At 41.8% G+C, this 14,273-nt stretch overlaps 1 protein-coding gene across 1 annotated transcript in view; it reads left to right on the top strand.

The window, feature by feature from the left end:
• LOC142955961 (double-stranded RNA-specific editase B2-like) overlaps positions 1–13,630 on the top strand; it is an 80,366-nt gene extending 66,736 nt beyond the window's left edge. Inside the window, exons 2-10 of the mRNA XM_076097228.1 lie at positions 3,616–3,702; positions 5,392–6,317; positions 7,940–8,060; positions 8,481–8,649; positions 9,267–9,424; positions 10,356–10,509; positions 10,988–11,169; positions 11,864–12,045; positions 13,490–13,630. Coding sequence (XP_075953343.1) covers positions 3,616–3,702; positions 5,392–6,317; positions 7,940–8,060; positions 8,481–8,649; positions 9,267–9,424; positions 10,356–10,509; positions 10,988–11,169; positions 11,864–12,045; positions 13,490–13,630 — 2,120 coding nt within the window. The remainder of the gene's footprint in view (positions 1–3,615; positions 3,703–5,391; positions 6,318–7,939; positions 8,061–8,480; positions 8,650–9,266; positions 9,425–10,355; positions 10,510–10,987; positions 11,170–11,863; positions 12,046–13,489) is intronic.
• The last annotated feature ends 643 nt before the right edge of the window (positions 13,631–14,273 follow it).

The raw sequence follows: 14,273 nt of genomic DNA, 5'->3' as shown, positions 1-14,273 counted from the left end.
TACATTAAAATCCATACACATCCTAACAGGAAACAGGAAGAGCATGGGTGAGAATTTGGCTGGGATCTGACTTACGTAGGGTATTTATCATATTAAGACTCTGAATTCTATGCCCACTGTGTGGTCCACTGTGTGGTCAACTGGCTGTCCAGCGGTCATACTACAAGATACTAAACACATTACTTCATTGTGATCTATATAGCTTTTTTCCAAAAGCAAGTTCATAATTTGCAAACATACCTTTTAGTGGAGTTACCTAAAGATAAAACAATTTTAAGATTTCCAAGCAACATTTTAGCTAGAGGTCTTCTCAAATAAACACCAGGAAAGTAAATGATGTAATAAGAAAGGGTCAAAGAAATCTAATTAATTGAGAAAATAATGAACCAAACATCTACTATTACAGATAGTATTACTGATAGCGAAGCTGTCGATAGAGAAATTAATACAAAAAGTTTCCTTATTCCTTTGCCCTTGAGGAAAGACAGTCCACATTTCAAGTAAATGGAACTGCTTGCCATTAATTACACTTAGCAAATGAGATTATCCACAGCTGTCAAACCACACACACACACACAGACCGGACAGGGAGCGGGTGCTTCTCGCTTCCCCCCTGCCATGCCTAATTTCATTATTCTATTAAAAAAGGTTCATTAACAGCGGCTGGATGGAGAAACTTCGCTTCTGAGGTTTGATAGAACACAAGCGCTGTGGAATATGAAGCTATATGCAAGTGGAGAAACGTTTTGTAGGAGTTACTCTCGTTACCAGAGTATGATTACTATTTATCCAGATGTGATGACCGAGTGGTTAAGGCGCTACACTTGAAATCAAATGTGGATTAGGTTTGAACCGGTGTGCGTTATACGGTTTGTTTGACACTTCAGACCACCTGAAAGCCTCAACAGCAAAATGTTGTTTGTCTCCTGACTGTCATCACTGAAATGTCTTTTAAAAGCTTACGAATAGTGAGTGTGAGAGACGGTTACTCCAAATAGTCAAAAACAAAAAGCAAAAGTGTTTTTCCATTTGTAGTGGTAAAAATGACAAACTGACTGATATAAGTGCAATTTTGTTGAAGTTTTTACCAAAGACTTTCATATCACCTGTGTTGCACAACAGCAGCTGCCTTTTCATATCTAAATTGCTGCAAAACACCTTTTTTTATGCAGATTTGCTTGTTGAGAAGATTACAGGTAGATTAAGCAAATAATTAGTCATGTTGCAACCTGGTTAACCTCTATTTAAATCAAGTGTTACGTCTAATACTGCAATTCACAACTGGGAGTGAGTTAATGGAGTGCTCCTTGAATGAGCGAGAGTGTTTACGAGCGAGGGGGGGAAAGTGACAGAGAGTGTGGGAAGGTATGAGGGGCTCAGCCGCTGTAACGCAAAGACAAACACGGTTATTATCTTTTTCAACCCCAAAATAAATGGCCCCATTAGATGATGGCGCAGGTCATTAAAAACACCTCTTGCTGCCTTCAGAAGCTCCAGACTCACATCATTACATTCACTTCCCGTCTCACAGCTCTCGCTCATATCAACCCACCACTTAATGGCCTCACACGCCTAATATAACTGCAAGGTGCAAGGTTAATGCCGAATAGTTTAGTGTGCGTTCTTCATTATTGTAATGACTTTAAGTTTGCATCGCAGTGCCCTCCAGTATCACCAGCCACCGGGGATCAGAAATGGGCCAAACAGGCAGTAAAGTTACCCACCAGAAGAAACATGCATCTGATAGACTGTTTCAGGACTAAAAGTTATTTAATAGTTTATTGTAATAGTGAGATTAATTAGAATTTGATGAGCTCTACACTCCTTTTTTATTTGATTTATAGATTTTACAGCTTTATGTTAAATGTACTATTTTGTAATATTGAATTTAAATTTTGCCTTTTTAAAGGTAAAATAAAATGAATAATGAATCCCAAAATGCTACAGATTGTATCTGGAAACAATTGTGTAATTTAAAATTATAAAGTGTCTTAGAACGGCTCATTATATAAAGTAGATATCAAATATAATATTTCTCTTTCTTTATGTCTGTGTGTGGAGTATATTCTGCCCCTCCCGCATTGCTAAACAAGAGCTGTTTCATGTTGGCACCAGATAAATCTAAACCTGGGGATAAATGGGGTCACTGGTTCAGGGGGCCAACAGGGATCTACTGGTGATCTATTACAGTGTTGGAGCTGCTGGTGTATCCTGAAGCCAAATCCCCAAATCAAAAGAAGTGGAAGAGATATTATGTTTAGAGGGAGGAGGAAAGGTCTGCACGAAAGAGGTGTTTCAGAACAGAAAAATGCTGTTTATTTTAATTAATTAGTTATTTAATCCACTTTTAGATTTTTAACAATTGGTTACCACAGTGAAGTACAAAATTCCCGAATTGTTTGTGATGTAAGTTTGTAGTCAGGACATAATGCTGCAATCCATTGCAAGTTGGAGGTCAATAATTGCCGATACGATACAACCTAAATGCATCTCCTCTATAAAACATGGACGGACCTAAATCAATTTGCACCAGCACCATAACAAAGAGAAACAGTGTATAAAGTAACCATCCTTAAATTAACAACTAGAGAGTCCTGTGAGGAAATACTTCTAAATCTAGTATGATATTTCAAGGATCAGGGGGAATCCTGTCAAGAGACGGGAGGAGTAAACTAATACTGCATGCTCGCAAAGCAACAGAATCAAAATAGAAATGCAAATTACAAAGTTTATACAGCGCAACTTTCACAATACAAACACTCCATAAAGTAAAACGTTTTAAAAAGGTAAATGACATAGTCTGTAAATAAGAAGTGGACGTAGTCGTCATGACGTCACCTGTTGGTTGCAACCAGTGAATGAAAGTGACGTAGAGACGCCGTATACGTCTCTGGTAGAGATCTGTCAATCACCGTGTAGCCCCGCCCCTAAAGCATCCCCTGCTTTATGGTCTGTGTGACTCTAAATGGACCATAAGTTACTAAATGAACATCATGCTGTATTGAAGAAGACTTGAAACTAGAGATTGAGACCATAAACTCATGTTTACAATGTTTGTACTTCACTTTTCAGAACATGTTATTATTGTGAGATATTTTCTTCTATATCTAATTGAAAAACAGCCATCACACCAAGGACACCTTCAAACCACTCACCAAATCCATTTAAATCAAATGAAAAACGTTTGTGCCCGATTCAAGAACTGTGTGACCGGGTTAATAAGACAAAGCTTCAAGCCCCTCGATGCTTCCTGTCTGAAAACCTCCGGCACCGACACCTTTCAATTACCCCGGCTGGCTCCTCTCTGTTTGCTTTCACTCCGTTCATTTAAGTGGGAACCCTTATGGCCGTCCCTGCCTCACACATTGCGTTTGTGCTATCGCCATAAACGTGTTCACCTCCGTCCATTTCATTACTTTTATGGTTGGGACTGAATATAAAACTATGCAGTAAAAGCGTTCAGAATCATGACTGTAATTGGGATCATTTCGCAAACACAAAAATGTCAGAGATGAGTTGTTTTCATATATAAGTAAACGGTAGTGAAATACTGCATCTGTCATATTGTGGAGAAAATGCACAGTGATTTCAGATGTTTATGGTGCTGTTTTTCAGAACGAGGCGACATGTTATCAACTCTCATCAGTCCCATAAGACACTGGGATACTGGAGCATCATCAGCTGAGGAAGCAGACAATTCAAGTAAATATTTTTCCTCCTTGTACTTAAAAAATGTTGTTTTTTTACTGCCAATAAAACTGAAGTTTTCATGTCCAGCTACCACAGACTTATTATACCACAGGGGCCAAGTAACCAACACACACCCTGGATTATGTTGAAATGATCATTGTTTATTATATTTACTACATTTCATCTTTTCAAGTTTACTCTCTGAAACTTACTCCAAGTGGTAATCAATTTATTTGGCTGGTTAACAAAACGCCCACATCCTGTTGCAAATACTGACATTACAGTCTGGAGAGCGGGCGACAGGAGATGGACCCAAATGTAGAAACAACTCAGTATCATGGCAGTTAATAGTCCCGAAATGCGGTCAATTTGTTTCCCGTATAGGGACACGAATCGTCTGTTTTTTGTTTTGTTTTTAAACTACAGTTAGGTTTGGTATCAAACCCCCGTAGTTAGTTTTAGGAAAACTGTCACGGAACGTTAGGTTTAGCCAACGAATCTGCAACCGTAAAACCTCAACGCTCCTGATCGAAAGTCTTCCATTTGTTAGACCCGTCCACCTCACCTCCCACCCACTAGTAGAGGTCTTTTTGGACATGTAAAACTACATCACTTGCTCTGACTGTTGCATTGTCAAGCGTATGCTTTTAATTTGTGTGTCCACCATGAGTACAAATCATAATTGTCTTTCCATTGGCATTATTTTTGTCTGAGCGAATGAAAAAGTACACAAAACCATTGGATTGCAAAGAGGCAGCAGAAACTATGCCATGATTTAATCAAGAAGCTGACGAGCTTTAGTCCAACAAAACTGAAGGCATGGACATGGGCAAACTGGACCAGAAGGCAAAACAGAAATGAAGACAAACCGACAGAGAACAAAGGAACTGGGCCGGTAGATGTAAGTAGCTGGACAATGGGGAAGTGGGAGCAGGTGAGCAGAAGGTCTGGTGGCTTCACGGCTCATGAGACAGGTAATCAGGGCGGGGAAGACAATTACACAAAGGGCAAGGAAGTAAAACCAGACAGGACACAAAAGGAGAATAAACTTGAGCAAAACTGTAACAGACATACCATTATAGCTAGCAATGCTAGATGGTAAGGTGGGTCTGTCAGATCGTAGGTCCACCACTTTGGTCCAGACTGAAATACCTCAACAGCAATAAATGGATTGCCATGAAGTTCTGTGCAAACATTCACGATTTCCACATGATGATTCCCAATTACTTTGGTGATCTGCTGACTTTTCCTCTAGCTCCACCATGAAGTTTGTTCAGTCCATTATGTTCTCCTCGGGGTAAATTGTAATAACTTCATCTTCAACTTCATCTAGCACCAAGTGTGTTTTCCTGCATTCAAGTAACCAGGTTCAACCCGTTCTCACGCCCAAAGCGTCAAATGACGTCGACTCTTAGTCTCGTTACGTAGATTCAATTCAATTCAATTAAATTTATTTTTGTATAGCCCAAAATCACAAATTACAAATTTGCCTCAGAGGGCTTTACAATATGTACACATTTGACATCCTCTTGTCCCGGGACCCTCACATCGGAACAGGAAAAACTCCCCCAAAAAAAAAACCTTTAACGGGGAGAAGAGAGGAAGAAACCTGTGGGAATGATGTGGGCCCACTGACACAAAATGCGATTTTGTTTTTTCCTTCATGTCACGTTTCCCTTCTTGATTTCGATCTGCCAACAGGTACAAGCAGTTTGGAGGTGAAAGAGAACCGGGATGATATAAGCCAGGTGGACTGTGACCTGCTACGAAAGTATCATCCATCGGCGTTTTGCACGACTTTCCCCAAACACGGGCCGAGAGCACCGAAGAGGAAGCGGCCGCTGGCGGATGGAAAAGACCGGCTGCTCTACCAAAGCCACTCGACCTGTAAAAGAGCAGCCTGGACGGTCACTCGGAAGAACGCGCTGGTGCAGCTGAACGAGTTGCGGCCCGGTCTGCGGTATGAGATCCTGTCAAAGACGGGCCCTCTGCATGCTCCGGTGTTCTCTGTAGGCGTCGAGGTAAACGGCTTCCACTTCGAGGGCCGAGGACCAACGAAAAAACAGGCCAAGATGAGGGCTGCAGAACTGGCCCTCCGGTCGTTCATCCAGTTCCCAAACGCCTCCCAGGCTCACGCCACCATGGGGAGCTTCGCCAGCACTCCTGCAGATTTTACAGCGGACCAACTGGACATCCCCGACGCCTTCCTCACAGAGTTTGAGCTGCGTGAGAGCTGTGATCTGCTGCACTGCAACACACCGAAGAAAGAGTTGTTTTCCAGCGTGTACAACCACAGGCGGCTTGTCCGACTCACACTGGACTTCTCCTCGAGTCATCCAAAAAGACGAGCCCTCAGCACCTCACTTTTAGAGCAACTCAGCCCGGTGGCGCTGCTCAACGAGCTGCGACCGGGACTCAGGTACATGTGCCTGACGGAGAGGGTTCACGGCAGGCCAGTGAGGAGTTTCGTTATGGTGGTCCGGGTGGAGGGGAGGGTGTTTGAAGGGTGCGGTCACAGTAAAAGATTGGCCAAGGCCCAGGCAGCCGCGGCCGCCCTGCAGTCTCTTTACAACGTAAGTCTGGGACCAGCAAGGAAAGTCCCGGGTCTCCAGCATCAGCTACCTCAGGTGAGTAACTCTGCTTTTGCCACCACACAGTATTTAGATTTAAAGATGTTTTTATATATATAGACAAACTTATTGCTCCTCTTTCTTTCTCCTTTTCTTTTGTTTTTGTTTTGGAATTTCTATTATGGATTCTCTTGTGTCATGAATTGTAAATTTGGAAGTAGCTAAGCTGCATATATGAAAATCGTATAGAAAAAAAAATCGAAATAAATAAAGTATAACAGGGGAGAAGATTGTTCGGGGCTTCAAAACAAGAAACTCTGTGACGTCCATGTTCCATGTTGCTTCTTGTATAATTCATAATGGAACAGCCTCCATAACAGAGGGACTTTTAACAGGATACGTGGTGAAGACAAACGTTTAGACAACAAAATAAACAGTTCTACAGAAGTATTTGAAGACAAATCTTTGGTTAGCATTTAGTACAGAGAGAGGAGACAGACTTGGTACATCAGGGAATGCCCTTCATCTGTTACAGACAGATTTCCCTCACTTGGAAACATCAGTGGTGACACTGAATTCACCCTTCATCTCTTGAGTTCTTGAGCCAGTCTTCTAAATGGTCTGAATAAATGGGTCTGAAGTGCGCCGCGTGCTACCAAATGGAGTGTGCCCGCACATCAGCGTGGCCATCGTGTCCTAAAGGCCTGAGAGCTGGATGGCGTCCTGTATGCATCGTCTGTGGCATCTAAACAACTTCATTATGTCTCTGAGTCTCGGAAAATTGTCCTTTTGCTGTCGTGCTTTATGAATACAAGAAGATCCGTCTCCCGGAATCGGCTGCACGGAGACGAAGAGGGTGACTGAGCGTGGCTAATGCAGAACCACGCCGCTATCCAAATATGCAAAGGAGTATACGGAGACAGACATGAAGATACTTTATTAAACCCTGAAGGGATTCCATGAGAGAGAGGAGAGTGCAAGAGGCAACAGTTTGGGTGGAGGAAAAAAAACATTTCGATGCTCTGAATTTGAACAAAAGGGTGATTTTGCCGCGCATTTCGGCTGACACACCAAAACTCCTTCAATATGAACCTCCTGGCGTGACGCATTAATGAACATTATTACAGCACATTAGGGATGAAGGAGGAGCGGCAGCAGACCGAGGAGACGGAGGTGGAGAGGGAAGGCGGTGTGAGGAGCATAATAATCTGACAGATAATTGTTTAACACACTCATTACACACGACCTTGTGCCACTGTCATCCAGAAAAACATCGAGCCAGAGAGCTTCATTCCCAAAAAAACGTCTGTTCTTACAAGATCGGTTAAGACACTTAAGATGTATTTATTAAGAATAGTTAGTAATAGAGTTTTGGGCTGTTAATGACATGAAGAGTTTAAATTCTACATGTCTATTAAACAAAACACACGTTTTGTTGTTTGATGAAATGAACACTGTTCCTCGAGGATGGCGGAGCATTAAGGAAGATAACCTGCAAACACAACCCGACACCCGAGTGTCTTACACGTGTTATATACACTGAGTCTCGATGAGGAGCAGGTGGAGCTTGACTAGAGAACGAGCAACAGGTGTGCGTGGAGGTGAAAGAAAAAGAAAGAGGACATGTTTGATGTGCACCTTCACTCCTCAAACGCTGAATAACATTTCTTCTTCTGCAGTTCTTCGCAGAGTCGATCTTCCACCTGGTTGGAGAGAAATACTCAGAGCTGACAGACGGCTGCTCCTCTACCTCCTCGTACGCCCGTCACAAAGTCCTGGCAGCGGTCGCAATGACTAGAGGTGAGTGGTGGAGACACAAAGGTCAGAATGAGACATGAGAGGACAAGGTAGGACACTGAGAGAGACAATACAAAATGCACCTCCGCAATTCAAACAAACGAGTTACGTCAAATGACCCTGAGGACCCAGAGGGGAGACAGTCGTCCTCTTCACCGTCCCGTGAATCTTTGATGAAGCCAGACTGCAACATAACATCGTGTTCTTTGAGGCGTTGGAGGGGTCGTTCATTCATACACTTTTCATTGGCTCGTCTTGTGACTCTGGTCGGGACAAGACAGGAAATGTCTTGTTCTGGGAGTCTCGTTTGAATCATGCTGCACGTCTCGTTGCATCGTAGACTCAAATCATTTTGCTAAACAAGTCTCCAGAAATCTGAGCCGTTGCAGATTTTTAACCCACATCCTCCGTTTCCTTCTCCAGGATTTGACCTGAGGTCGGCGCAGGTTGTGTCTCTGGCCACGGGGACCAAGTGTCTGGACTCGGACAACGTCGGCGACCGCGGCGGTACGCTCAGCGACTGCCACGCCGAAGTCCTCAGCCGGAGGGCGCTGGTTCGATTCCTGTATGCCCAGCTGGAGCTGCTGCTCTGGTACGCTGGTGCTCTGTATTGTCTAGTCTTGGTTGGGAATTTGACTTCAATGCTGTTGTTTTTAAGAGCTTCAATTTAAAGCACAAGGCTCGTGTAATTCAGTTTTTCTCTTATTGTTTACAAATCCCAAATTTCTAACTTCCCTCCCTTGTCTGTGGCTCTCAGCTGCAAACACATTTGTTAATCTGTAAAAATACCTCACAAATATATTAAGGCAGCAAAACAAAAACCTAAAGATTTAACAACTTTGAGACACAAGTGTTTGCATTCATGCGTGATGGCTATTTCAACTATTCATAATTTAAAAATCAGATGACAGTTACTTTTGTTGTTTTGAGTTTTTTACAATTAAACTCTAATTGTAGGGAATGTGTTTTTGTTTTAGGGTCCTAATACCTCAAATTAACCACAGTGAACTTTGTGTGCAAGGATTGAAAAGCTTGTCAATAATTACAAACTGACAAGTGATAACTAATTAACAATTAAGAAGATGCAGTTTCACCACAGGGATCATTAAAGTTTAATCTACCTTGCAGTCAGTCTTTTGTCAGAAGTTGGTCTTGTTTCTTTCGTCTCCGTCTCATGTTGGACTTGTCGTTTGTCTTTCCTCTCTGAAGTGAGCCAGCAGACTGTGAGGAACAATCCATCTTCGTACCAAATAAAGACGGCGGCGGCGGCTTCCGGCTGCGGGACGGTGTCCTCTTCCACATGTACGTCAGCTCGTCTCCGTGTGGAGACGCTCGACTCAACTGCCCCTACGAGACCACAGCTGCATGTGAGACCAACACGTTTAGCTGGTGATGATAAGATGATACTAAACTCATGTCGTTTTGTCAACGAAATCTAACATTTCTGCCTCTTTATCTGATCTAGATGCACATTTGCACCTTCGTCTTTTTGTATTATTATCAGTTTGTACTTTTCTGTCGACACATACTTTGATACCTTTAGTAAAGTATTTGTTCTGCAGACATTTGTATTCTGCACAAACCCACTGACCACCGACAGTTTCATTAACTTTTAAAGGACAAATCCACCAGAAAACAGTTAAGCTCTGTGGAAACATTGATTAATAAACACCAGATACTTAAGCAGCTTAGTCTACGTTTTCTCTTCTTGTAGATGACTGAATAAAATGTCATCTACGTCGACATATTTTCAGCCGCTGCATGTGAATCAAAAGAGTTAACAAATCTGAGAGTGAGAGCTTTTCTCCAAAGCTGACAGTTTGCAATGAAACACAACAGCTGGACGGAGAAATCATAGGAAATAGTAGGCACGTCTAAATAAACTTTGTAAAGTCTTAAATTCATGTGGGCTGGGTTATTGTGAATTTTGACCTGATGGTGGCGCTAGATGGAGAGTCGGATGATCGCCAAATTTATCACAATGAATCGTGGGAAGGCCATAAATGATTGTACTCAATTTCATTCCAATACATGCAATAGTTGTGAAAATGTTTCACTCAACAACAGCAAAAGTGAAGGTTGTGGTTGTGGCGCTGGCGGCAAAAGTCAGAGGAGTCATCCTCTGGGGAACATGAATGTACGCTATGAATTTCATGGTAAGCCATCCGTTAATTATTGACATATTTCAGTCTGGATCAAAGTGTCGGACCAACGGACAGACGGACAGACGTCATTATCCCTAGAAAAAACAAAAACAATATTAGTCACCTTCTTTTTCTTCGTTTCTTGTCGTGTCAGATCCCAGCAGGAGGTTCCACTGTCACCTCAGGGTGAAGGTGGACGGAGGCGAGGGGACGCTGCCCATCACAGCGGGAAGAACCAATCAGAACCTGGGCGGCGTGTCGCCGGGCAAACCTCTCGTCACCATGTCCTGCACTGACAAGATGGCAAAGTGAGTTTAAAATCAGCCCTGGAAGGTGTGTCCTGATATTTATTGAAATATAATGGGTTTAGTTATGTTGGCATGTATGTACCCGTTGGTTTGTGGAATAATTTCGCCGTCGCGATCTTGGATTACGGCCGTCACTATGTTGTTTTTTTTGCAACCCGCAAACGGAAGTGACCATATCTGGACTGAGGAGGAGTGACGTAGAGACCTGTCAATCACCGTGTAGCCCCGCCCCTAAAGCATCCCCTGCTTTATGGTCTGTTTGACTCTAAATGGACCATAATGTACTAAATGAACATCATGCTGTATTGAAGAAGACTTGAAACTAGAGATTGAGACCATAAACTCATGTTTACAATGTTTACTGAGGTAATAAATCAAGAGAGAAGTAGAGTCATTTTCTCATAGACTTCTATACAACCAGAGGAGTCTTCCCTTATTGGACTATGTTGTCAATGTTTAAAATTGTTTGTCTCGACAGGTGGAGCATTGTGGGCCTCCAGGGGGCTCTCCTGTCTCACCTGGTGGAGCCGGTTTACCTGCACAGCCTGACGGTGGGGACGCTCAGCCACACGGGTCACCTGAGCCGGGCCGTGGGACGCCGCCTCGCGCCCGTCAAGCGCCTCCCCTTCCCGTACCGACGACAGCAGCTGCTGCTCGGCTGTAGGTCAAAATGTTATACACACCCGAAGTATTAACTCTTCCTCGGTAATTGAGTTCAAGACAGTTTATTCGCCTCAGACTCTGGAAGGTCTGATGGACAGAAAGCTTCTAGTTCATTGGAGATGATCTAAAGAAGAATGAACAGTGATAGCAGAAACTCAAACCACAATAAACTAAAATTACAACTTTGTGGTGGAAATAAATACGTACACTTAGTTATGTGCTGTATTTCACTATAGTTTTACAGTTAATGCTACTTTAAACTTGTACTCGGCTGCGTTTCAAAAGAGAAATATTGTTGTTTTTACTCCACAATTAATCTAACTATATTTAGATATGAGACAAAAAGGATTATTTATTATATATTGTATTGTTATACTAACAAAACAGTACATACAGCTTCAACACTAACATGTTGTTTACATGTAAACGCATCTGTAATAACAAGCCAATAATATAGATAATACATGAGGCCATGGTGTTTGGGTACTTTAAATACATTTTGTAACAGTTTCTGATCTTTTCGATGAAAAGTTAAGTTAATTCTAAGGGGAACACGAATATGTGGACCAAATTTCATTGAAATCCATCCAATAGTTTTTGAAACATTTAACAAAAACTGTTTTCGACACACCCTTGGTATTAGTGAGGACACACTCATTCTCACCTCTCAGCCTGTGGGGTTTTGTCTCAGGTCTGAGCAGCAGCGAGGTTCGGCCGGCGGGCAAAGCGCCGAACGTCAGCGTGAACTGGACCCGGGGTGACGGAGGCCTGGAGGAGATCAACACCTCCACAGGAAAGAGGAAGGACTCGGGGACGCCGTCGCGGCTCTGCAGGCTCTCCATGTTCGCCCGCTGGCAAAGGCTGCAGCAGCAGGTGGGTCAGAGACACTTAAAGAGACCAGAGACACTGAACTTTGTCAGGAGACGCAAGCAAGCAACTCTTGCTTGTTTTTAACATTTCATTCTTGTCTCTGTGTCCAAATTTGATATTTTTATATTTAATTTCATACTTTTAAAAGGTTTATTTTTCTAGTTTGCAATCTTTAAGTTGATTATTGAAGCATTAGCATTGGAGGCTGACTAATTCACAATGTGAATCACTTAGAAAAAAGATGAAAACACAGCTTTAAAAGACAACAAATAAGTTGAGACGCTGGTTTAGGTATAAAAATTACACAGACGCAAAAAGACCAAACCGTCCTCGAGCTCTAATGATGTTTTTAAAAGCAGGATTTTATTTCCACTGTGACATTAAAATATGTATGCAGAGAGCGTTGCTGCTGAACCAAAACGGCCTCCATTTAAATATTTGATGACGGCAGGCAAGAGTCGTAATTATTTACAAAAGCAACTGGCAACAAGGACTGAATGAGGAGCTGAGAAACAATGAGTGAGACAATGATACAGTATTTTAATGACTTGAGAAATAGACTGTGGCACTCTGAGATTTTTTAAATGAAAAGTGCGTTATAAATAAAATGCATTATTATGATTATTATTATTAATAATGAAGCAAATCTGAAAGGACTTAAAGACAGAGAAAAAAGGAACCCAAAGCTCCTCAATGTGAAAAACATGGATATGCCGTAGCATACTATGTCTAAAGAGACATTTTTAACATTTACTTTGCATTTAAATATTCATATAATTGGTTATTATTGATGTTATTATACACACCTGTGTTGACCCTGCAATGACTGCTGTGAAAAGGGCCTTTTGGACTACGATTGGCTTCCAAACTAGTTGTAATGTCACCAAATCATCTCATACATATTATGTCTGAAACTTAGATTTAAAGTGAACACAGATGAATGTCAAAACAGCCTCCTAGACATCCAAGTGAAGTAACAAGAAGCAAGAAAATAAATAAAGTAATATTTTATTCTAAGCAGAGTAGAGGAGGTGGACTTAAAGTTTTAGCCATGTGGGCTTCATCATAAGTGTCAGCAAAGTGTGGAGAGGCTTTTTCATTTGTCAAACTCTGGTGTGACCAATAACATCATTTACCATTTAGATGCGTCAACTCCAGGTCACTGCAGCTGAATCACCAGCATGGTTTATAGGGACATCTAATGTAATTAGTTGCTTTTCCCGCATTGACAAGTCAAAATGTCTGCCGTGTAAAATATCCATTTTCACAGAACAGGTGTAATTTTGAGGACAACACATGATTGACAGATGTTATTTTTAGCCATGGCCAAGTGTCATTGGTCATTTCCAATCGTAATACTGCAAAATACCCACAAATCTGTGGGTTTTATTTGTGTATTTTGGTTATGTTATGACAGTGAATCATGTTTCATGTCTTATTTTCTCAGTTGAACGGGGAAGAAACCACTCTAAGGACATATTCTGGTTCCAAGATGGCTGCTGAACGGTACCAAAGGGCGATGCTGCAGTTCACCAGCGCTCTGCAGGGCGGAGGGCTGGGGACTTGGCTCAGAAAACCTCCAGAATAAGGTCACTTCAACGTCAGTGTAAGAAAAAAGTGTTTGTTAAAAGGCAGAGTATGAAGAGGTTAGAGTTGAAGTTCATGTGTGTTTTTTGTTTGCGAGTGTGTACGAGGTACAAAAAATGTGTAATTTCACCCTTCATTTAGCTTATTTGAGAGTTTCTTCATTATGCAAATGAGTTCAAAGCATTCAGAAAAGAAAATCAACTTTAGGCAAAAGCTAGAGTAGACTTAAGTTGCCTAAAAGCTGCTAACTTCAGCCCTAGAAGAAGATAACGCTAGCTCGTCTGGCCACCTTAAATCTTTACAACCATGATGCTCAAACCACTTAGTAACATTTAAGACATTTCATGTAAGTTTAACAAAGCAATATACAGTGTTTGAGTAATATTCAACAAATATAATAATACTTATCTGATATCGGGAACTCATTTAGCTACGATATCTCCCTCCTGGTGAAAACAAAATGGCTGCAAAAAACAATCGGCTAATTAAACATTATCTATTTTTTGTTTGTTGACCCAAAGACAATCCATTTGGACCCATTCATCCAATTGTATCTTGGTTTTATAATTTGTATTAATAAACTGACCTTTGTAGACGTGAGGACAGGCCAAAATGTCCTCACTTTCCAACAGTGTCCTCACTTA

Source organism: Anarhichas minor, unplaced genomic scaffold (genome assembly GCF_050575085.1).
Source record: "Anarhichas minor isolate MPS153535 unplaced genomic scaffold, ASM5057508v1 ptg000024l, whole genome shotgun sequence".
Taxonomy (NCBI): domain Eukaryota; kingdom Metazoa; phylum Chordata; class Actinopteri; order Perciformes; family Anarhichadidae; genus Anarhichas; species Anarhichas minor.
The sequence above is the reverse complement of the archived record's forward strand: the minus strand, read 5'-3'. Positions and strand labels throughout refer to the sequence as shown.